General features: G+C 46.6%; 2 protein-coding genes across 3 annotated transcripts in view; one reads left to right on the top strand and one right to left on the bottom strand.

Moving 5' to 3' along the window:
- The window catches only part of ehhadh (enoyl-CoA, hydratase/3-hydroxyacyl CoA dehydrogenase), a 62,758-nt gene extending 42,995 nt beyond the window's left edge, over positions 1-19,763 (bottom strand). The window contains exons 1-5 of one of the 2 annotated variants that reach the window (XM_071341912.1): positions 19,262-19,763; positions 18,811-18,914; positions 18,220-18,389; positions 15,702-15,813; positions 8,094-8,198 (exon numbers count right to left, since the gene is read on the bottom strand). In XM_071341912.1, coding sequence (XP_071198013.1) covers positions 8,094-8,198; positions 15,702-15,813; positions 18,220-18,389; positions 18,811-18,914; positions 19,262-19,335 — 565 coding nt within the window. In that variant the 5' untranslated portion in view covers positions 19,336-19,763. The remainder of the gene's footprint in view (positions 1-8,093; positions 8,199-15,701; positions 15,814-18,219; positions 18,390-18,810; positions 18,915-19,261) is intronic. The other variant, XM_071341913.1, reaches the window with a different exon arrangement.
- Positions 19,764-19,876: 113 nt separating this feature from the next.
- On the top strand, positions 19,877-23,476 carry tmem41aa (transmembrane protein 41aa). The gene is made up of 5 exons (XM_071341914.1): positions 19,877-20,043; positions 21,048-21,198; positions 21,399-21,560; positions 21,853-21,991; positions 22,229-23,476. Exons 1-5 carry the CDS (start codon positions 19,877-19,879, stop codon positions 22,438-22,440), a joined length of 831 nt encoding a protein of 276 aa, XP_071198015.1. The 3' UTR covers positions 22,441-23,476.
- Positions 23,477-23,805: the final 329 nt, after the last annotated feature.

The following is a 23,805-nucleotide window of genomic DNA, read 5'->3' as shown; positions in this document are numbered from 1 at the left end:
TGAACAGGTCATCCTATAACAGCCTAGTTCTCTGAACAGGTCATCCTATAACAGCCTGGTTCTCTGAACAGGTCATCCTATAACAGTCTGGTTCTCTGAACAGGTCATCCTATAACAGCCTGGTTCTCTGAACAGGTCATCCTATAACAGCCTGGTTCTATGAACAGGTCATCCTATAACAGCCTGGTTCTCTGAACAGGTCATCCTATAACAGCCTAGTTCTCTGAACAGGTCATCCTATAACAGACTGGTTCTCTGAACACGTCATGTCATCCTATAACAGCCTGGTTCTCTGAACAGGTCATCCTATAACAGCCTGGTTCTCTGAACAGGTCATCCTATAACAGCCTGGTTCTCTGAACAGGTCATCCTATAACAGCCTGGTTCTCTGAACAGGTCATCCTATAACAGCCTGGTTCTCTGAACAGGTCATCCTATAACAGCCTGGTTCTCTGAACAGGTCATCCTATAACAGCCTAGTTCTCTGAACAGGTCATCCTATAACAGCCTGGTTCTCTGAACAGGTCATCCTATAACAGCCTGGTTCTCTGAACAGGTCATCCTATAACAGACTGGTTCTCTGAACAGGTCATCCTATAACAGCCTGGTTCTCTGAACACGTCATGTCATCCTATAACAGCCTGGTTCTCTGAACAGGTCATCCTATAACAGCCTGGTTCTCTGAACAGGTCATGTCATCCTATAACAGCCTACTTCTCTGAACAGGTCATCCTATAACAGCCTGGTTCTCTGTGAACGTCATCCTATAACAGCCTGGTTCTCTGAACACGTCATGTCATCCTATAACAGCCTACTTCTCTGAACAGGTCATCCTATAACAGCCTGGTTCTCTGTGAACGTCATCCTATAACAGCCTAGTTCTCTGAACAGGTCATCCTATAACAGCCTAGTTCTCTGAACAGGTCATCCTATAACAGCCTGGTTCTCTGAACAGGTTATCCTATAACAGCCTGGTTCTCTGAACAGGTCATCCTATAACAGCCTGGTTCTCTGAACAGGTCATCCTATAACAGACTGGTTCTCTGAACAGGTCATCCTATAACAGCCTGGTTCTATGAACAGGTCATCCTATAACAGCCTAGTTCTCTGAACAGGTCATCCTATAACAGCCTGGTTCTCTGAACAGGTCATCCTATAACAGCCTAGTTCTCTGAACAGGTCATCCTATAACAGCCTGGTTCTATGAACAGGTCATCCTATAACAGCCTGGTTCTCTGTGAACGTCATCCTATAACAGCCTGGTTCTCTGAACAGGTCATCCTATAACAGCCTGGTTCTCTGAACAGGTCATCCTATAACAGTCTGGTTCTCTGAACAGGTCATCCTATAACAGCCTGGTTCTCTGAACAGGTCATCCTATAACAGCCTGGTTCTCTGAACAGGTCATCCTATAACAGCCTGGTTCTCTGAACAGGTCATCCTATAACAGCCTGGTTCTCTGAACAGGTCATCCTATAACAGCCTGGTTCTCTGTGAACGTCATCCTATAACAGCCTGGTTCTCTGAACAGGTCATCCTATAACAGCCTGGTTCTCTGAACACGTCATCCTATAACAGCCTGGTTCTCTGAACAGGTCATCCTATAACAGCCTGGTTCTCTGAACAGGTTATCCTATAACAGCCTGGTTCTATGAACAGGTCATCCTATAACAGCCTGGTTCTATGAACAGGTCATCCTATAACAGCCTGGTTCTCTGAACAGGTTATCCTATAACAGCCTGGTTCTCTGAACAGGTCATCCTATAACAGCCTGGTTCTCTGAACAGGTCATCCTATAACAGCCTGGTTCTCTGAACAGGTCATCCTATAACAGCCTGGTTCTCTGAACAGGTCATCCTATAACAGCCTGGTTCTCTGAACAGGTCATCCTATAACAGCCTGGTTCTCTGAACAGGTCATCCTATAACAGCCTGGTTCTCTGAACAGGTTATCCTATAACAGCCTGGTTCTCTGAACAGGTCATCCTATAACAGCCTGGTTCTCTGAACAGGTCATCCTATAACAGCCTGGTTCTCTGAACAGGTCATCCTATAACAGCCTGGTTCTCTGAACAGGTCATCCTATAACAGCCTGGTTCTCTGAACAGGTCATCCTATAACAGCCTGGTTCTCTGAACAGGTCATCCTATAACAGCCTGGTTCTCTGAACAGGTCATCCTATAACAGCCTGGTTCTCTGAACAGGTCATCCTATAACAGCCTGGTTCTCTGAACAGGTCATCCTATAACAGCCTGGTTCTATGAACAGGTCATCCTATAACAGCCTGGTTCTCTGAACAGGTCATCCTATAACAGCCTGGTTCTCTGAACAGGTCATCCTATAACAGCCTGGTTCTCTGAACAGGTCATCCTATAACAGCCTGGTTCTCTGAACAGGTCATCCTATAACAGCCTGGTTCTCTGAACAGGTCATCCTATAACAGCCTGGTTCTCTGAACAGGTCATCCTATAACAGCCTGGTTCTCTGAACAGGTCATCCTATAACAGCCTGGTTCTCTGTGAACGTCATCCTATAACAGCCTGGTTCTCTGAACAGGTCATCCTATAACAGCCTGGTTCTCTGAACAGGTCATCCTATAACAGCCTGGTTCTCTGAACAGGTCATCCTATAACAGCCTGGTTCTCTGAACAGGTCATCCTATAACAGCCTGGTTCTCTGAACAGGTCATCCTATAACAGACTGGTTCTATGAACAGGTCATCCTATAACAGCCTGGTTCTATGAACAGGTCATCCTATAACAGCCTGGTTCTCTGAACAGGTTATCCTATAACAGCCTGGTTCTCTGAACAGGTCATCCTATAACAGCCTGGTTCTCTGAACAGGTCATCCTATAACAGCCTGGTTCTCTGAACAGGTCATCCTATAACAGCCTGGTTCTCTGAACAGGTCATCCTATAACAGCCTGGTTCTCTGAACAGGTCATCCTATAACAGCCTGGTTCTCTGAACAGGTTATCCTATAACAGCCTGGTTCTCTGAACAGGTCATCCTATAACAGCCTGGTTCTCTGAACAGGTCATCCTATAACAGCCTGGTTCTCTGAACAGGTCATCCTATAACAGCCTGGTTCTCTGAACAGGTCATCCTATAACAGCCTGGTTCTCTGAACAGGTCATCCTATAACAGCCTGGTTCTCTGAACAGGTCATCCTATAACAGCCTGGTTCTCTGAACAGGTCATCCTATAACAGCCTGGTTCTCTGAACAGGTCATCCTATAACAGCCTGGTTCTCTGAACAGGTCATCCTATAACAGCCTGGTTCTATGAACAGGTCATCCTATAACAGCCTGGTTCTCTGAACAGGTCATCCTATAACAGCCTGGTTCTCTGAACAGGTCATCCTATAACAGCCTGGTTCTATGAACAGGTCATCCTATAACAGCCTGGTTCTCTGAACAGGTCATCCTATAACAGCCTGGTTCTCTGAACAGGTCATCCTATAACAGCCTGGTTCAGGTCATCCTATAACAGCCTGGTTCTCTGAACAGGTCATCCTATAACAGCCTGGTTCTCTGAACATGTCCTATAACAGCCTGGTTCAGGTCATCCTATAACAGCCTGGTTCTCTGAACAGAGAGTATTACTCAGAGCACAAGTAAAGAAGGTTGGTTTGGGGCAACACTGCACAATCAAATAGGCCACTGATTCCAGTGTACATTTGGGTGGAATTAATCCTGCACTTAATCTGTAAATGGTTGGTCTGTGACGTGACGTGCGATTGGGTTGTTTAGAGGGTAAAGGCTGGTTTTGTTGACAGATGTCACGACTACCTACTGTTAATCTCTCCTCTCAGACAGGGAGGAATCACACAGCTCAATGGAGAAAAATAAATCAGATGTGTGTGTGTGTGTGTGTGTGTGTGTGTGTGTGTGTGTGTGTGTGTGTGTGTGTGTGTGTGTGTGTGTCAAAAAGAGAGACAGAGAGAGAGACAGCAAGAGAGACAGAGAGAGAGAGAGAGAGAAACTGCCACCAAACACCATCAGGTTACATTGAGCCTCTGCTCTCTCATTGATGACTTCCTGTCAAAAGCTAGACAATCATCTTCCCATCAACTCCACATCTCTCTCTCCTATTCTAAAGCTTCCCATCAACTCCACATCTCTCTCTCCTATTCTAAAGCTTCCCATCAACTACACATCTCTCTCTCCTATTCTAAAGCTTCCCATCAACTCCACATCTCTCTCCTATTCTAAAGCTTCCCATCAACACCACATCTCTCTCTCCTATTCTAAAGCTTCCCATCAACTCCACATCTCTCTCTCCTATTCTAAAGCTTCCCATCAACTCCACATCTCTCTCTCCTATTCTAAAGCGTCATATCTCTCTGTCTGCCTTAATTACTATTCTATTATTTCTACCCATGAAGACATTTTCTCTCCCATCTGAATATTTGCAGAGCTATCTGGGTGACTTAATGGACATGTGTAGGTATCGGTCATAATTCATCTATACTCTTCATTATTAAATAATATATTTGCTTCTTCCGTCTTCCCTCATCAGCGTGATGGGCCACGCCGACTGTCATCAGGGTGATGGGCCACGCCGACTGTCATCAGGGTGACGGGCCACGCCGACTGTCATCAGGGTGACGGGCCACGCCGACTGTCATCAGGGTGACGGGCCACGCCGACTGTCATCAGCGTGACGGGCCACGCCGACTGTCCTCAGCGTGACGGGCCACGCCGACTGTCCTCAGGGTGACGGGCCACGCCGACTGTCCTCAGGGTGACGGGCCACGCCGACTGTCCTCAGGGTGACGGGCCACGCCGACTGTCCTCAGGGTGACGGGCCACGCCGACTGTCCTCAGGGTGACGGGCCACGCCGACTGTCCTCAGGGTGACGGGCCACGCCGACTGTCCTCAGGGTGACGGGCCACGCCGACTGTCCTCAGGGTGACGGGCCACGCCGACTGTCCTCAGGGTGACGGGCCACGCCGACTGTCCTCAGGGTGACGGGCCACGCCGACTGTCCTCAGGGTGACGGGCCACGCCGACTGTCCTCAGGGTGACGGGCCACGCCGACTGTCCTCAGGGTGACGGGCCACGCCGACTGTCCTCAGGGTGACGGGCCACGCCGACTGTCCTCAGGGTGACGGGCCACGCCGACTGTCCTCAGGGTGACGGGCCACACCGACTGTCCTCAGGGTGACGGGCCACACCGACTGTCCTCAGGGTGACGGGCCACACCGACTGTCCTCAGGGTGACGGGCCACACCGACTGTCCTCAGGGTGACGGGCCACACCGACTGTCCTCAGGGTGACGGGCCACACCGACTGTCCTCAGGGTGACGGGCCACACCGACTGTCCTCAGGGTGACGGGCCACACCGACTGTCCTCAGGGTGACGGGCCACACCGACTGTCCTCAGGGTGACGGGCCACACCGACTGTCCTCAGGGTGATGGGCCACGCCGACTGTCATCAGGGTGACGGGCCACGCCGACTGTCATCAGGGTGATGGGCCACACCGACTGTCATCAGGGTGATGGGCCACACCGACTGTCATCAGGGTGATGGGCCACACCGACTGTCATCAGGGTGACGGGCCACACCGACTGTCATCAGGGTGACGGGCCACGCCGACTGTCATCAGGGTGACGGGCCACACCGACTGTCATCAGCGTGATGGGCCATACTGACTGTCATCAGGGTGACGGGCCACCACGCTGACTGTCATCAGGGTGATGGGCCATACTGACTGTCATCAGGGTGACGGGCCATACCGACTGTCATCAGGGTGATGGGCCACACCGACTGTCATCAGGGTGATGGGCCACACCGACTGTCATCAGCGTGATGGGCCATACTGACTGTCATCAGGGTGATGGGCCACACCGACTGTCATCAGGGTGATGGGCCACACCGACTGTCATCAGGGTGACGGGCCACGCCGACTGTCATCAGGGTGACGGGCCACAAAGACTGTCATCAGCGTGATGGGCCATACTGACTGTCATCAGGGTGACGGGCCACCACGCTGACTGTCATCAGGGTGATGGGCCATACTGACGGTCATCAGGGTGACGGGCCATACCGACTGTCATCAGGGTGATGGGCCACACCGACTGTCATCAGGGTGACGGGCCACACCGACTGTCATCAGGGTGACGGGCCACACCGACTATCATCAGGGTGACGGGCCACACCGACTGTCATCGGGGTGACGGGCCACACCGACTGTCATCAGTGTGATGGGCCACACCGACTGTCATCAGTGTGATGGGCCACACCGACTGTCATCAGGGTGACGGGCCACACCGACTGTCATCAGTGTGATGGGCCACACCGACTGTCATCAGTGTGATGGGCCACACCGACTGTCATCAGTGTGATGGGCCACACCGACTGTCATCAGGGTGATGGGCCATACAGACTGTCATCAGGGTGATGGGCCACACCGACTGTCATCAGGGTGACGGGCCACGCCGACTGTCATCAGGGTGAGGGCCACGCCGACTGTCATCAGGGTGAGGGCCACGCCGACTGTCATCAGGGTGAGGGCCACACCGACTGTCATCAGTGTGATGGGCCACACCGACTGTCATCAGTGTGATGGGCCACACCGACTGTCATCAGGGTGATGGGCCACACCGACTGTCATCAGGGTGACGGGCCACGCCGACTGTCCTCAGGGTGACGGGCCACACCGACTGTCATCAGCGTGATGGGCCATACTGACTGTCATCAGGGTGACGGGCCACGCCGACTGTCATCAGCGTGATGGGCCATACTGACTGTCATCAGGGTGATGGGCCACACCGACTGTCATCAGCGTGATGGGCCATACTGACTGTCATCAGGGTGACGGGCCACCACGCTGACTGTCATCAGGGTGATGGGCCACGCCGACTGTCATCAGGGTGTGGTATCCCGGGAGGTCTACCCCGGGGGTTGGTGATAGAAGGGAGGTACGTGCTGCGACGTTGGCTCCCTCTGCTGGGAGTACACGGGCACCCCGGCGCTGATGTCTCCAAGTGGAGGCTACATAAAGGGAGCACCGGGACACACCGCGAGGGAAGACAGAGAGACAGACATGGAGGCTACATAAAGGGGGCACTGCGAGGGAAGACAGAGAGACAGACGTGGAGGCTACATAAAGGGGGCACCGCGAGGGAAGACAGAGAGACAGACATGGAGGCTACATAAACGGGGCACCGCGAGGGAAGACAGAGAGACAGACGTGGAGGCTACATAAAGGGGGCACCGCGAGGGAAGACAGAGAGACAGACGTGGAGGCTACATAAAGGGGGCACTGCGAGGGAAGACAGAGAGACAGACGTGGAGGCTACATAAAGGGGGCACCGCGAGGGAAGACAGAGAGACAGACATGGAGCAGAATCTGAGAAGGACCGAGCCAAACCCAAGATATTTTGTTGTTATGTTTATTTTGTTGCCTCATAGCGTTGTGTTTTCTGACGAGAACCGCTCCGTCTCTGTGATAATCTCTGCACGCTCAACCCAACAGCCCACGGTGTAATGGGACATACAGGGCCTTCGGAAAGTATTCAGACCCCTTTATTTTCCCACACTTTGTTACGCTACAGCCTTATTCTAAAAATGTAATCGTTTTTTCCCCTCTCATCAATCTACACACAATACCCCATAATGACAAAGCAAAACATGTTTTTTAGAAGTGTTTGCTAAGATGAAAAATCTTTACATAAGTATTCAGACCCTTTACTCAGTACTTTGTTGAAGCACCATTGGCAGCGATTACAGCCTTGAGTCTTCTTGGGTATGACGCTACAAACTTGGCACACCTGTATTTGGGGAGTTTCTCCCATTCTTCTTTTCACCCTTCTAAATAACAATTCACATCTGACTATCAAACATTGATCTATTTTCCTAAATGGTTTTAGCTGTGAAAGGTCACTAATAGAAAACGGAAAGGTGTCAATGTATTTTTTTCGCATATCCTTTCTGAATTTAATAGTAATTCCAAGAAGTTATCTAGTTTTTACAAAAATTATATGATCACAATATTTTAGCTAGTAACGGATTACAGATTTTTTTTTTGTCATCTGTTATTCCCGAATCCCGGTCATGATGTCATGATGATGTCATCAACTCCTACCTGCAACGCTCCTGACGAACTCCACGGCCTGGTCCACAGCGTTGCTATCGGTAACCTGATCTACGATCCCCAGCTTCAGGGCCTCAGCAGCAGAGATATGGCGACCTGGGAAGTATACAACAGTCTGCGTTCACACAGGAAGCACAATACTCATCTTTTTTTACACTGATGGAACCTTGGTCCAATCACATTAGATATATTCTCACAACATATTTTTCAGATGTACAGTGCATTCGGAAAGTATTCAGATCCTTTGACTTTTTCCACATTTTGTTACGTTACAGCCTTATTCTAAAACTGATTAAATTGTGTTTTTTTACCCCTCATCAATCTAAACACAAAACCCCATAATGACGAAGCAATAACAGGTTTAGAATTTTTTGCAAATGTATAAAATAAAACTGAAATATCACATTTTACATAAGTATTCAGAGCCTTTACTCAGTACTTTCTTTGTTGAAGCACCTTCGGCAGCGATTACAACCTCGAGTCTTCTTGTGTACGACGCTACAAGCATGGCACACTTGTATTTATGGAGTTTCTCCCATTCTTCTCTGCAGATCCTCTCAATCTCTGTCAGGTTGGATGGGGAGTGTCGCTGCACAGCTATTTTCAGGTCTCTCCAGAGATGTTCGATTGGGTTCAAGTCCGGGCTCTGGCTGGGCCACTCAAGGACATTCAAAGACTTGTCCCAAAGCCACTCCTGCGCTGTCTTGGCTGTGTGCTTAGGTTCGTTGTCCTGTTGGAAGGTGTAACCTTCGCCCAAGTCTCAGGTCCTGAGCGCTCAGGAGCAGGTTTTCATCAAGGATTTCTCTGTACTTTGCTCTGTTCATCCTTCCCTTGACCCTGACTAGTCTCCCAGTCCCTGCCGCTGAAAAACATCCCCACAACATGATGCTGCCACCACCATAGAGATGGTGCCAGGTTTCCTCCAGATGTGACGACTGGCATTCAGGCCAGAGTTCAATCTTGGTTTCGTCAGACCAGAGAATCTTGTTTCTCATGGTCTGAGAGGCCTTTCTCATGGTCTGAGAGGAAAACTCCAAGCGGGTTGTCAAGTGCCTTTTACTGAGGAGTGGCTTCCGTCTGGCCACTCTACCATAAAGGCCTGATTGGTGTAGTGCTGCAGAGCTGGTTGTCCTTCTGGAAGGTTCTCCCATCTCCACAGAGGAACTCTGGAGCTCTGTCAGAGTGACCATCGGGTTCTTGGTCACCTCCCCGACCAAGGCCCTTCTCCCCCGATTGCTCAGTTTGGCCGGGTGTCCAGCTCTAGGAAGAGTCTTGGCGGTTCCAAACTTCTTCCATTTAAGAATGATGGAGGCGACTGTGTTCTTGGGGACCTTCAATTCTGCAGACATTCTTTGTTACCCTTCCCCAGATCTGTGCCTCGACACAATCCTGTCTCGGAGCTCTACGGACAATTCCTTTGATCTCATGGCTTGGTTTTTGCTCTGACGTGCACTGTCAACTGTGGGACCTTATATAGAGTGCCTTGCAAAAGTATTCATCCCCCTTGGCGTTTTTCCTATTTTGTTGCATTACAACCTGTAATTTAAATATATTTTCATTTGTATTTCATGTAATGGACACAAAATAGTTCAAATTGGTGAAGTGAAATTTTTAAAATAAAATTCGAAAAAATTGTTTCAAAAAAATTCGAACAAATAAAATACAGAAAAGTGGTGCGTGGATATGTATTCACCGCTTTGCTATGAAGCCCCTAAATAAGATCTGGTGCAACCAATTACCTTCAGAAGTCACATAATTAGTTTAATAAAGTCCACCTGTGTGAAATTTAAGTGTAACATGGTCTGTCACATGATCTCAGTATATATACACCTGTTCTGAAAGGCCCCAGAGTCTGCAACACCACTAAGCAAGGGGCACCACCAAGCAAGCGGCACCATGAAGACCAAGGAGCTCTCCAAACAGGTCAGGGACAACATTGTGGAGAAGTACAGATCAGGGTTGGGTTATAAAAAAATATTAGAAACTTTGAACATCCCACGGAGCACCATTAAATCCATTATTAAAAATGGGAAGAATATGGCACCACAACAAACCTGCCAAGAGAGTGCCGCGCACCAAAACTCACAGACCAGGCAAGGAGGGCATTAATCAGAGGCAACAAAGACACCAAAGATAACACTGAAGGAGCTGCAAAGCTCCACAACGGAGATTGGAGTATCTGTCCATAGAACCACAGAGCTGGGCTGTGTCCAGAAAAAAGCCATTGTTAAAGAAAAAAATAAGCAAACACGTTCGGTGTTTGCCAAAAGGCATGTTGGACACTCCCCAAACATATGGAAGAAGGTACTCTGGTCAGATGAGACTAAAATGTTGCTTTTTGGTCATCAAGGAAAACGCTATGTCTGGCGCCAACACCTCTCATTACCCAGAGAACACCATCCCCACAGTGAAGCATGGTGGTGGCAGCATCATGCTGTGGGGATGTTTTTCATCGGCAGGGACTGGAAAACTGGTCAGAATTGAAGGAATGATGGATGGCGCTAAATACAGGGATATTCTTGATGGAAACCTGTTTCAGTCTTCCAGAGATTTGAGACTGGGATGGAGGTTCACCTTCCAGCAGGACAATTACCCTAAGCACACTGCTAAAGCAACACTCGAGTGGATTAAGGGGAAACATTTAAATGTCTTAGAATGGCCTAGTCAAAGCCCAGACCTCAATCCAATTGAACATCTGTGGTATGACTTAAAGATTGCTGCACACCAGCAGAACCCAACCAACTTGAAGGAGCTGGAGCAGTTTTGCCTTGAAGAATGGGCAAAAATCCCAGTGGCTAGATGTGCCAAGCTTATAGAGACATACCTCAAGAGACTTGCAGCTGTAATTGCTGCAAAAGGTGGCTCTACAAGGTACTAACTTTGGGGGGGGTGAATAGTTATGCACGCTCAAGTTCAGTTTTTTTGTCTTACTTCCTGTCTGTTTCACAATTAAAAAATATTTAGCATCTTCAAAGTGGTAGTCATGTTGTGTAAAACAAATGATACAAACCCCCCAAAATCAATTTTAATTCCAGGTTGTAAGGCAACAAAATAGGAAAAATGACAAGGGGGTGAATACTTTCGCAAGCCACTGTAGATATGTGTGCCCTTCCAAATCATGTCCAATCAATTGAATTTACCACAGGTGGACTGCAATCTAGTTGTAGAAACATCTCAAGGATGATCAATGGAAACAGGATGCACCTGAGCTCAATATCAAGTCTCAAAGCAAAGGGTGTGAATACTTATGTAAATAAGGTATTTCTGTTTTTTATTTTTAATACATTTGCAAAAAACATAAAAAACATTTATTTGCTTTGGCATTATGGGGTATTGCATGTAGATTGATGAGGGAAAACATTTGTTGATATTTAATAGATTTTATAATAAGGCTGTAACGTAACAAAATGTGGAAAAAGTCTGAATACTGAATACTTTCCGAATGCACTGTAAATATACAAAAGTATGTCGACACCCCTTCACCTTAGACAAACATTGGCAGTAGAACGGTCTTACTGAAGAGCTCAGTGATATTCAATGTGTCACCATCATAGGATGCCAGCTTTCCAACAAGTCAGTTGGTCAAATTTCTACCCTGCTAGAGCTCCCCGGTCAACTGTAAGTGCTTTTATTGTGAAGTGGAAACATCTAGGAGCAACAACAGCTCAGCCGTGAAGTGGTAGGCCACACAAGCTCACAGAACGGGACCGCCAAGTGCTTAAGCACATAGCGCATTAAAATTGTCTGTCCTCGGTTGCAACACTCACTACCGAGTTCCAAACTGACTCTGGAAGCTAAGTCAGCACAAGAACTGTTCGCCGGGAGCTTCATAAAACGGGTTTCAATGGCCGAGCAGCCGCACACAAATCTAAGATCACCATGCGCAATGCCAAGCGTCGGCTGAAGTGGTGTAAAGCTCACCGCCATTGGACTCTAGAGCAGTGGAAACGCGTTCTCTGGAGTGATGAATCACGCTTCACCATCTGGCAGTCCGACGAGAAGAACGCTACGTGTCCCAATGCATAGCGCCAATGATTTTGGAATGAGGTGTTTGATGAGCAGTTATCCACATCATTTTGTTCACTACATGACCAACAGTATCAGAATTGGGCAGCCATAGGGTCTTATTTTACAGCCCTGACCCTAATTCAGTATTTTAAGGAATTCATCTTGCTTTAGGGTAAGTGTAAGAAACAATTGTCAGAAAACTTCTAGTGACTACGGTTTCATTGACAAGCATTAGGCCTAACAGCACGGAATAGAAAGGTGCAATGCTGACCCCTGCTGGAGACATGGACAAAGTACGTATCCGGCAGCACCCTTTTAAACAATAAATACTGTACGCATTTTATGTAAAACAATGCTAATGATATATTACGAATACAAACTGAAACCATAATGCATCTGTACATTGAATGTGCAAAGACATGAGATGAAAAGACATTTCCAGCGAGAGGGGAAAAAAGGACTGTATGAGTCTAACATGTTGTCTGCTGTACCTGTAGTGATGAGGTCCAGGCCAGCTGTTAACCCTATGAGTCTAACATGTTGTCTGCTGTACCTGTAGTGATGAGGTCCAGGCCAGCTGTTAACCCTATGAGTCTAACATGTTGTCTGCTGTACCTGTAGTGATGAGGTCCAGGCCAGCTGTTAACCCTATGAGTCTAACATGTTGTCTGCTGTACCTGTAGTGATCAGGTCCAGGGCAGCTGTTAACCCTATGAGTCTAACATGTTGTCTGCTGTACCTGTAGTGATGAGGTCCAGGGCAGCTGTTAACCCTATGAGTCTAACATGTTGTCTGCTGTACCTGTAGTGATGAGGTCCAGGGTAGCTGTTAACCCTATGAGTCTAACATGTTGTCTGCTGTACCTGTAGTGATGAGGTCCAGGTTAGCTGTTAACCCTATGAGTCTAACATGTTGTCTGCTGTACCTGTAGTGATGAGGTCCAGGGCAGCTGTTAACCCTATGAGTCTAACATGTTGTCTGCTGTACCTGTAGTGATGAGGTCCAAGGCAGCTGTTAACCCTATGAGTCTAACATGTTGTCTGCTGTACCTGTAGTGATGAGGTCCAGGGTAGCTGTTAACCCTATGAGTCTAACATGTTGTCTGCTGTACCTGTAGTGATGAGGTCCAGGGTAGCTGTTAACCCTATGAGTCTAACATGTTGTCTGCTGTACCTGTAGTGATCAGGTCCAAGGCAGCTGTTAACCCTATGAGTCTAACATGTTGTCTGCTGTACCTGTAGTGATGAGGTCCAGGGCAGCTGTTAACCCTATGAGTCTAACATGTTGTCTGCTGTACCTGTAGTGATGAGGTCCAGGGCAGCTGTTAACCCTATGAGTCTAACATGTTGTCTGCTGTACCTGTAGTGATCAGGTCCAGGGCAGCTGTTAACCCTATGAGTCTAACATGTTGTCTGCTGTACCTGTAGTGATCAGGTCCAGGGCAGCTGTTAACCCTATGAGTCTAACATGTTGTCTGCTGTACCTGTAGTGATCAGGTCCAGGGCAGCTGTTAACCCTATGAGTCTAACATGTTGTCTGCTGTACCTGTAGTGATGAGGTCCAGGGCAGCTGTTAACCCTATGAGTCTAACATGTTGTCTGCTGTACCTGTAGTGATCAGGTCCAGGGCAGCTGTTAACCCTATGAGTCTAACATGTTGTCTGCTGTACCTGTAGTGATGAGGTCCAGGGCAGCTGTTAACCCTATGAGTCTAACATGTTGTCTGCTGTACCTGTAGTGATGAGGTCCAGGGTAGCTGTTAACCCTATGAGTCTAACATGTTGTCTGCTGTACCTGTAGTGATGAGGTCCAAGGTAGCTGTTAACCCTATAAGTCTAACATGTTGTCTGCTGTACCTGTAGTGATCAGGTCCAGGCCAGCTGTTAACCCTATGAGTCTAACATGTTGTCTGCTGTACCTGTAGTGATGAGGTCCAGGGTAGCTGTTAACCCTATGAGTCTAACATGTTGTCTGCTGTACCTGTAGTGATCAGGTCCAGGGCAGCTGTTAACCCTATGAGTCTAACATGTTGTCTGCTGTACCTGTAGTGATGAGGTCCAGGGCAGCTGTTAACCCTATGAGTCTAACATGTTGTCTGCTGTACCTGTAGTGATGAGGTCCAAGGCAGCTGTTAACCCTATGAGTCTAACATGTTGTCTGCTGTACCTGTAGTGATGAGGTCCAAGGCAGCTGTTAACCCTATGAGTCTAACATGTTGTCTGCTGTACCTGTAGTGATCAGGTCCAGGGCAGCTGTTAACCCTATGAGTCTAACATGTTGTCTGCTGTACCTGTAGTGATCAGGTCCAGGGCAGCTGTTAACCCTATGAGTCTAACATGTTGTCTGCTGTACCTGTAGTGATCAGGTCCAGGGCAGCTGTTAACCCTATGAGTCTAACATGTTGTCTGCTGTACCTGTAGTGATGAGGTCCAGGGTAGCTGTTAACCCTATGAGTCTAACATGTTGTCTGCTGTACCTGTAGTGATCAGGTCCAGGCCAGCTGTTAACCCTATGAGTCTAACATGTTGTCTGCTGTACCTGTAGTGATCAGGTCCAGGCCAGCTGTTAACCCTATGAGTCTAACATGTTGTCTGCTGTACCTGTAGTGATGAGGTCCAGGGCAGCTGTTAACCCTATGAGTCTAACATGTTGTCTGCTGTACCTGTAGTGATGAGGTCCAGGGTAGCTGTTAAACCTATGAGTCTAACATGTTGTCTGCTGTACCTGTAGTGATGAGGTCCAGGGTAGCTGTTAACCCTATGAGTCTAACATGTTGTCTGCTGTACCTGTAGTGATGAGGTCCAAGGCAGCTGTTAACCCTATGAGTCTAACATGTTGTCTGCTGTACCTGTAGTGATCAGGTCCAGGGCAGCTGTTAACCCTATGAGTCTAACATGTTGTCTGCTGTACCTGTAGTGATGAGGTCCAGGGTAGCTGTTAACCCTATGAGTCTAACATGTTGTCTGCTGTACCTGTAGTGATGAGGTCCAGGGTAGCTGTTAACCCTATGAGTCTAACATGTTGTCTGCTGTACCTGTAGTGATCAGGTCCAGGGCAGCTGTTAACCCTATGAGTCTAACATGTTGTCTGCTGTACCTGTAGTGATGAGGTCCAGGGTAGCTGTTAAACCTATGAGTCTAACATGTTGTCTGCTGTACCTGTAGTGATGAGGTCCAGGGTAGCTGTTAACCCTATGAGTCTAACATGTTGTCTGCTGTACCTGTAGTGATGAGGTCCAGGGTAGCTGTTAACCCTATGAGTCTAACATGTTGTCTGCTGTACCTGTAGTGATGAGGTCCAGGGTAGCTGTTAAACCTATGAGTCTAACATGTTGTCTGCTGTACCTGTAGTGATGAGGTCCAGGGTAGCTGTTAACCCTATGAGTCTAACATGTTGTCTGCTGTACCTGTAGTGATGAGGTCCAGGGCAGCTGTTAACCCTATGAGTCTAACATGTTGTCTGCTGTACCTGTAGTGATCAGGTCCAGGGCAGCTGTTAACCCTATGAGTCTAACATGTTGTCTGCTGTACCTGTAGTGATCAGGTCCAGGCCAGCTGTTAACCCTATGAGTCTAACATGTTGTCTGCTGTACCTGTAGTGATCAGGTCCAGGGCAGCTGTTAACCCTATGAGTCTGGGTAGACGTTGTGTCCCTCCTGCGCCTGGCAGCAGACCCAGGGTCACCTCTGGAAGTCCTAGAAGGGCCTAAAAACAGTCATAACGTTTAATAATAGTAACACATATGATTTAGGGGGGGGGAAAGACTTAACTAGAGCTGAGAAGGGCTGAGGTAAGACAAGGGGAAAGACTTAACTAGAGCTGAGAAGGGCTGAGGTAAGACGAGGGGAAAGACTTAACTAGAGCTGAGAAGGGCTGAGGTAAGACGAGGGGAAAGACTTAACTAGAGCTGAGAAGGACTGAGGTAAGAGGAGGGGAAAGACTTAACTAGAGCTGAGAAGGGCTGAGGTAAGACGAGGGGAAAGACTTAACTAGAGCTGAGAAGGACTGAGGTAAGAGGAGGGGAAAGACTTAACTAGAGCTGAGAAGGGCTGAGGTAAGACGAGGGGAAAGACTTAACTAGAGCTGAGAAGGGCTGAGGTAAGCGGAGGGGAAAGACTTAACTAGAGCTGAGAAGGGTTGAGGTAAGCGGAGGGGAAAGACTTAACTAGAGCTGAGAAGGGCTGAGGTAAGACGAGGGGAAAGACTTAACTTAGCTAGAGCTGAGAAGGGCTGAGGTAAGACGAGGGGAAAGACTTAACTAGAGCTGAGAAGGGCTGAGGTAAGACGAGGGGAAAGACTTAACTTAGCTAGAGCTGAGAAGGGCTGAGGTAAGACGAGGGGAAAGACTTAACTAGAGCTGAGAAGGGCTGAGGTAAGACGAGGGGAAAGACTTAACTAGAGCTGAGAAGGGCTGAGGTAAGCGGAGGGGAAAGACTTAACTAGAGCTGAGAAGGGCTGAGGTAAGACGAGGGGAAAGACTTAACTAGAGCTGAGAAGGGCTGAGGTAAGACGAGGGGAAAGACTTAACTAGAGCTGAGAAGGGCTGAGGTAAGCGGAGGGGAAAGACAGACTTAACAGGTGGTGTTCGGGGTCTGGTTTTGAAGGTAAAATATTTTAAAAAGCACACATTGAATATCCCTTTGAGCATGGTGAAGTTATTAATTACACTTTGGATGGTGTATTAATACACCCAGTCACTACAAAGATACAGGCGTCCTTCCTAACTCAGTTGCCGGAGAGGAAGGAAACCACTCAGGGATTTCAACATGAGGCCAATGGTGACTTTAAAACAGTTACACAGTTTAATGGCTGTGATAGGAGAAAACTGAGGATGGATCAACAATATTGTAGTTACTCCACAATACTAACCTAAATGACAGAATGAAATGAAGGAAGCCTGTACAGAATAAAAAATATATTCCAAAACATGCATCCTGTTTGCAACAAGGCACTAAAGTAATACTGCCAAAAATATGGCAAAGAAATAAACTTTTTGTCCTGAATACAAAACGTTATGTTTGGGGCAAATTCAGTTTTACAGTTTTGATGGTTGTCTAGCGATGATCAACAACCAATTTGACAGAGCTTGAAAAATTTTGAAAATAATAATGGGCAAATTTTGCACAATCCAGGTGTAGAAATCTCTTACAGATGTAATCGCTGCCAAAAGGTTCTTCAACAAAGTATTGACTCAGGGGGGTGAATACTTATGTAAATTAGATATTTCTATATTTCATTTTCAATAAATGTACAGTCATTTTCTAAAAACATGTTTTCACTTTGTCATTATGGGGTCTTGTGACGTCATTATGGGGTCTTGTGACGTCATTATGGGGTCTTGTGACGTCATTATGGGGTCTTGTGACGTCATTATGGGGTCTTGTGACGTCATTATGGGGTCTTGTGACGTCATTATGGGGTCTTGTGACGTCATTATGGGGTCTTGTGACGTCATTATGGGGTATTGTGTTTTAGATGGGTGATTTGATTTGAGGTGGATTTGGTGATGGCCTTGATGTGGGGCTCGAAGGAGAGAGTAGGGTCAAGTTGAAGCAGCCGTCAACACAAGGTCACCCACTTTTTTTTAGGAGAGCCTTGGGAGCCACCAGCATGACCTCAGTTATGTTGCTGTTGAGTCATCCAATTAAGACAGCCAAAGCTTTTTATACTAAGGAGTCCTTTTTATATAAATGATCACTAGTTCTGTAATAATTACATCTCTCCTGGACTGAGATGATATAATATAATTCAGGAGTAAACAAGAACCTCGACTACAACAAGACATTCCAGAGAACACTGTCAGTCAGTCAGTCAGGCCCATGATCACTCAGTCAGTCAGACCCATGATCACTCAGTCGGTCAGTCAGACCACTCAGTCAGTCGGTCAGTTGGACCTATGGTCAGTCAGTTGGACCTATGATCAGTCAGTCAGTTGGACCTATGATCAGTCAGTCAGTTGGACCTATGATCAGTCAGTCAGTTGGACCTATGATCAGTCAGTCAGTTGGACCTATGATCAGTCAGTCAGTCAGTCAGCTGGACGTATGATCAGTCTGTCAAGTCAGCCAGTCATTTGGACGTTGATCCCTGAGAGAGAATCATGTAACTAACCTTGGAGTGTGCAATGCGATAGTGACAGCCAAGTGCTAACTCCAGTCCTCCTCCCAGTGCTACTCCCTCGATGGCTGCCGCCACAGGCTTGTCCACAGCCTCTATAGCATGGATCATGGGCACCAGGGGGGGCCCCAACATCGGCCCCGCAAACTCCCTGATGTCCGCCCCTGGTAGAAACAGACAAACCTCTGATCGCATTGTACAGTTGTATACCTGAATGATTATGCTTCATAATAAAACATATTTGAAAGTGAGTAATAGATAAACCTCTATCAGTGCTGCTGGGAGACAAAGTTTGCATCCCAAAAGGCACCCTATTTATGTTGTCTATCCCCGTTATGGTTCACTATCGCCTTAACCTTCAGAAACCTACAGAAACATCCCAAATGGCTCCCTATTTATGTGGTCAAGTAGTGCACTACTATATATAGGGTGCCAATTGGGACACACCCAGATCCAGACCTCTATTCTAGACAGACCTACGGTGCATCAAAAACGGCAACCTATTCCCTATATAGTGCACTACTTTTGATAGGGGCCCTGGTCAAACACAGCAGTATACTGTAGAATCTAGAAGGACATTCTTACCTCCACAGAACTTCCCATTCTGTCCACAGATCACTACAGATGTCACCTTTGGGTCCTTCAGGGCCCTCTGCACCGTGTCTACTATGCCCTGTCGCACCGCTGCACTGGGGACACACAGACAGACACAAATCACATCAATATGACACTAAAGGTCCAAAATGCGCAGACAGACAGGTGCAGAATCATGTAAAGTTACAGAATTTGTTTCAACACTACAGGAATTCAATTTACATGATTACATTCCACACTAGCTATACTTTAATAATAATATTACAATCTTAAGTATAAAGACAAGTATTTTTAACAAGGACATGACAGGTGCAAAAGATAAACAACTTGCTTTGTTGTCACCTTTGTAACACTTAAGCCTTCTAATCGACAGGAACATGTTTATCTAAATTTCTACTGCGTGCAATATTATCCTAACCTTACCAAGTTAGTTTTAACTCACCTGAGCGCATTGACAGGTGGATTCTGAAGCGTTATCAGAGCAACGGATCCCGGGAGCCGAGAGTACGTGGCCATTATTGTTCTGGAGAAAACTCACTGCTCATATGCCATGGTGCGTGCAGCTGTTGTTGAACTTTAGAACTAGTGACATGGCGTGTTGCCATCACCTTTACCACATTCAGAAGTGAGTTTGTTGACTTGGTTGAGAAGGAAGTCTTTGGATACTTTTTAATTTCTTCAATACGACACTGAGATTTTCCCCAATTAGTGAAAACATCAATTACTTAAATAATTACTTTTCATATAGTTTTAACCCTGTGTGTATATTCCCTTTGCCATTTCCAATAAAAAATACGTCTGGATGACTGCAACAGACTCACTGAAAGCGCTAAACGTGTTTAGAATGGTAATAACAATATGACCCCATGCTGTTCAATGACACAAACTTGACACAAACGTTGTGTTGACAATAACGGATGTTACGTCACAGCTATCCGTCTAGGCTCCCCCTTTTCCTCTTCGGTCCAGCGCTTATTGTCATCCCCCTTCTGTCTCACCCGATACTTGGTTCCTGTATTGCGAAATGCTTGTAGACTAACTAGCTTCTTCTTTAACTATGCGGTCAATTGTGGGTTTAATTGTTGTAATTACCGCCGCTACTTTCTATCTGTACATTCTGTCTTCTTACCTTCCGACCGGACCGCGAAAACTCCCACCCAAAGCGACGGAGAACGAAGAAACGTCTGACATCGACACTAACGAGGGCGAATTCAAAGAACACAGGTAACTATGTAGACTACAGTATATGGCTCTGACTCGGGCTGGTGTAACAGTTTAGCTTCCGTCCCTCTCCTCACATAGACATCTGCCTCCCCACGAAGTATCGTTACAGAGGAAGGGGGAATAACTACTTCAGGGCTCAGCGTGAGTGACGTCACCGATTGAGACGCTGTTAGCGCGCACCACCGCTAACTAGATAGCCATTTCACATCGGTGACACTCACCCCCCTTTTGACCTCCACCTTTCCCGCAGCAACCAGTGATCCGGGTCAACAGCATCAATGTAACAGTTTAGCTTCCGTTCCTACCTGGGCTCGAACCAGATTTTTAGGTACTATATTTATTGATTATATGAATCCTTTAAATTCAAATGGCCAAGATGGATACAATCAATTAGATGAATTTATCATAGATCTAATTATATTTCAACAAAATAATGTTGCAGGAATGCTAATCTTACCTGTTTGTAACAACAGAAACGATTTCAGATTTATTTCGCTTTTTGAGTGGCGCAGCGGTCTAAGGCACTGCATCTGCGCTTGAGGCATCACTACAGACACCCTGGTTCGATTCCAGGCTGTATCACATCCGGCCGTGATTGGGAGCCGCATAGGGCGGCACACCATTGGCCCGGCGTCGTTCGGGTTTGGCCGGGGTAGGCCGTCATTGTAAATAAGAATATGTTCTTAACTGACTTGCCTAGTTGAATTAAAAATACAAATAAATAGAATTTGAGGTGGAACAACCCTTCATTCATCTTCCCATCATCATGCATTGATGAGTACCATGACTCATAAACTGATGAGTACCATGACTCGTATACTGATGAGTACCATGACTCATATACTGATGAGTACCATGACTCATATACTGATGAGTACCATGACTCATATACTGATGAGTACCATGACTCATATACTGTAGTTTATCTCCAGCAGCCCCAGATCAGACAGACCCTTGTTCCCCAGCCTTCATGACACTATCTGTGTTGTGATCCCTGCGTTCAGGCTGAAGTTCCCCTCGGACCTGGTAGAGCTGAGGGAACTGGCAGAGCTGCTCCAGTTCTACAAGACAGAACACACTGGATACGTCCTGCTTCTCTTCTGTAGCGCCTATCTCTACAAGCAGTCCTTCGCCATTCCTGGCTCCTCCTTCCTGGTACACACACTCGCACACAGAAAACGTACTCAGAAAACACACTCAGAAAACACACTCAGAAAACATACTCAGAAGCAGAAATTGTAGATAAACATCATAATATACACATTATAAACGTGACTAAAAAACATGTTTGTGGAAATGTTTGTAATCATATAATCAGCTATGATTGTTTGTTGATTCCTCTCTGTCCTCTGCAGAACATTCTAGCGGGTGCTCTGTTTGGCCCATGGCAGGGCTTGGTGCTAGCCTGTGTTCTGACCACTGTGGGCTCCACAATGTGTTACCTCCTCTCACAGGCCTTCGGTAAGCGCTACATCACAAACCTCTTCCCTGGCAAGGTCTCCATGCTGCAGAGGAAGGTATGTAGTATGCAACAATCCCATTCACTGTGTTTCAACAGGTCAAATCCATCCTCCCAATGTGTATGTAGCCGATGTGAATTGGTTAGCTAGTTAGCGGTGTGGTAGTAGTGTTTCATTCTGTGACTTCACCTGCTCTGACACCTAGAAGTGGGCTGTTGCTTTGGTAGAGGGATTGGGAACACTTGATCTGTGGGATGCCGACACTGACATTGGTTGGTCGGGTGGCAGCAGAGTTCATGTGATAGTAGGTAGATATTAACCGCCTCTCTTTTGCTGCCCTGGTTCCAAGGTGGAAGAGAACCAGTCGTGTCTGTTCTTCTTCCTCCTCTTCCTCAGGTTCTTCCCCATGACTCCTAACTGGTTCCTCAACATGTCCGCCCCCGTCGTCAACATCCCTGTCACATTCTTCTTCTTCTCCGTCTTCATCGGTAAGCAGCAGAAACTGATTCACTCTTTTTTTTACTTCATTGGTCCACCCTTTATAGTCCCAATGTGTTATAAATGTAATATTCAGAGACAGTCTCTTTTATGATCCGTGTCTTTATAAATAAGCATTTAATTTAAAGACCATAACAAACTTAGCAATGATTTATGTTATGTTTCTGTCCCTCTGTGTGTCTCATGTCTCTTTCACTTTCTGTCTCCCTCTGTCCCCATCCCTCCAGGTCTGATCCCATATAACTTCATCTGTGTCCAGACGGGCGCCATGCTGTCTGAGGTGTCCTCTCTGGATGACCTGTTCTCCTGGGGCAAAGTGCTACAGCTGCTGGGCATAGCCTGTGTGGCTCTGCTCCCAGGGGCCCTCATCAGACACTACAGCCAGACACACCTCAAACTGGACGGACAGAACAATGGAGTCGACAAGAAGACTCAGTGAGGAGCGACCAAGGGTCTCCCGGTCCTGTGGAAATAACCACACATAGAGGATGAAGTTGGAGGATTTGGAGTACCTTGGATAGTCTGTACTCTACAAGTTCAGCCTCCATTTTGTTGGTAAGACTCAGTGAGCATCCTGGGTCAGCCTGTACATATTCCTGTCAGTGGGCTGGATACAGGAGGAAACATGATCAAATAGGTTGGGAACTGAGATTTCCTACAGTAGATGACCTCACCGCAGAAGGGAGATGTGGAAGTCTGTGTGTATGTTAGAGATCGTATGGACCGAGTCTATGTCTGCGTGAAGGTATTTTAAACCATTCGTGTTTTTATGGGTGAAGGGAGGAGACATTAATTCAAATCATTTTGTTGGTTTTCTTGTTTGATGAAGATACTGTCATTGAGATACATTTATTTTTGGATAGATTCTGTTGTTGTTGGTACGGATACACACGTACCTTTTTAGAAGTGGCCTGTGTTTCTGTTTTAAACAGCAAGCTACCTCAAAGCAGAACAGGATGTCCTGCGAAGACAATTCTAGGGAGGGAAAGGTAAAAGGTGTGTTATTACATCGGGAATTGATTGGGTATCTTTTAAAAAATATATTTTTCTGAATTGTTCCACCTGTATTTTATTGAAACAATCTTTTTACTACTGCCGATCACTAAGGGCTGGATTCATCTGTATCGCTGAAGTTCATTAGCGTTAGTGTGATTGAAATTTAAAGGCAATGTTCCCGTGTTAGCAGAATGCATTCACGGTCAATGCTGCATATGTCGGTTCAGTTGGAAATTACCTTTAAATTTAGATTGCGCAATCTGTAACGGTTCAGTGATCCAGATTGAATAGAGTCCTGATGGAATTCAGTCTCCTTGATTGAATGTTTGTGTAAATACAAGGGTTTCCTTTTCTAATTGTCAACAAGTTATCAATTGTGAGGAATGTGTATTTAAAAAAAAAGATTTTGTCACTTTCAAAATGTAAATGTTTTCTGTCTGGATATCTTATTTGTCAATAAAAATAACATGTGAACAACACCCAGAGTGTTCCGTTAATATCATTCGATTTGTTTAAGGGATCAGCTTTAATATTGTTGATAGATTGTAGCTTCCATCAATGTAATTGTCTGCATCATTTCCAATCCCCCATATATTTTGGGGTAAATATATACATATAAAATAAATGTTTTTCTTCATATTTTACTTTATTTCCCCTAACCCTAGCACCCCTCCCCTAATTGGAGTAAACTAATGGACAACAACTCTTAGGCTTCTACTTCACGGGAGGCTGGTGGCGCCTTAATTGGGTAGGACTGTCTCAAGGTAATGACTGGAGAGGAATCAGTGGAATGGTATCAAACACCTGG

Source organism: Salvelinus alpinus, chromosome 14 (assembly GCF_045679555.1).
Source record: "Salvelinus alpinus chromosome 14, SLU_Salpinus.1, whole genome shotgun sequence".
Classification (NCBI taxonomy): domain Eukaryota; kingdom Metazoa; phylum Chordata; class Actinopteri; order Salmoniformes; family Salmonidae; genus Salvelinus; species Salvelinus alpinus.
This window is presented reverse-complemented; position numbering and strand designations above follow the sequence as displayed.

Bases quoted from the DNA above. Each gene is read 5' to 3' on its own strand.
- tmem41aa (XM_071341914.1), top strand. From the start codon at position 19,877: ATGCGGTCAATTGTGGGTTTAATTGTTGTAATTACCGCCGCTACTTTC. The intron at 20,044-21,047 runs GTAACTATGTAG...CCCTGCGTTCAG, and splicing joins GGCGAATTCAAAGAACACAG to GCTGAAGTTCCCCTCGGACC. The intron at 21,561-21,852 runs GTATGTAGTATG...CCTGGTTCCAAG, and splicing joins TCTCCATGCTGCAGAGGAAG to GTGGAAGAGAACCAGTCGTG.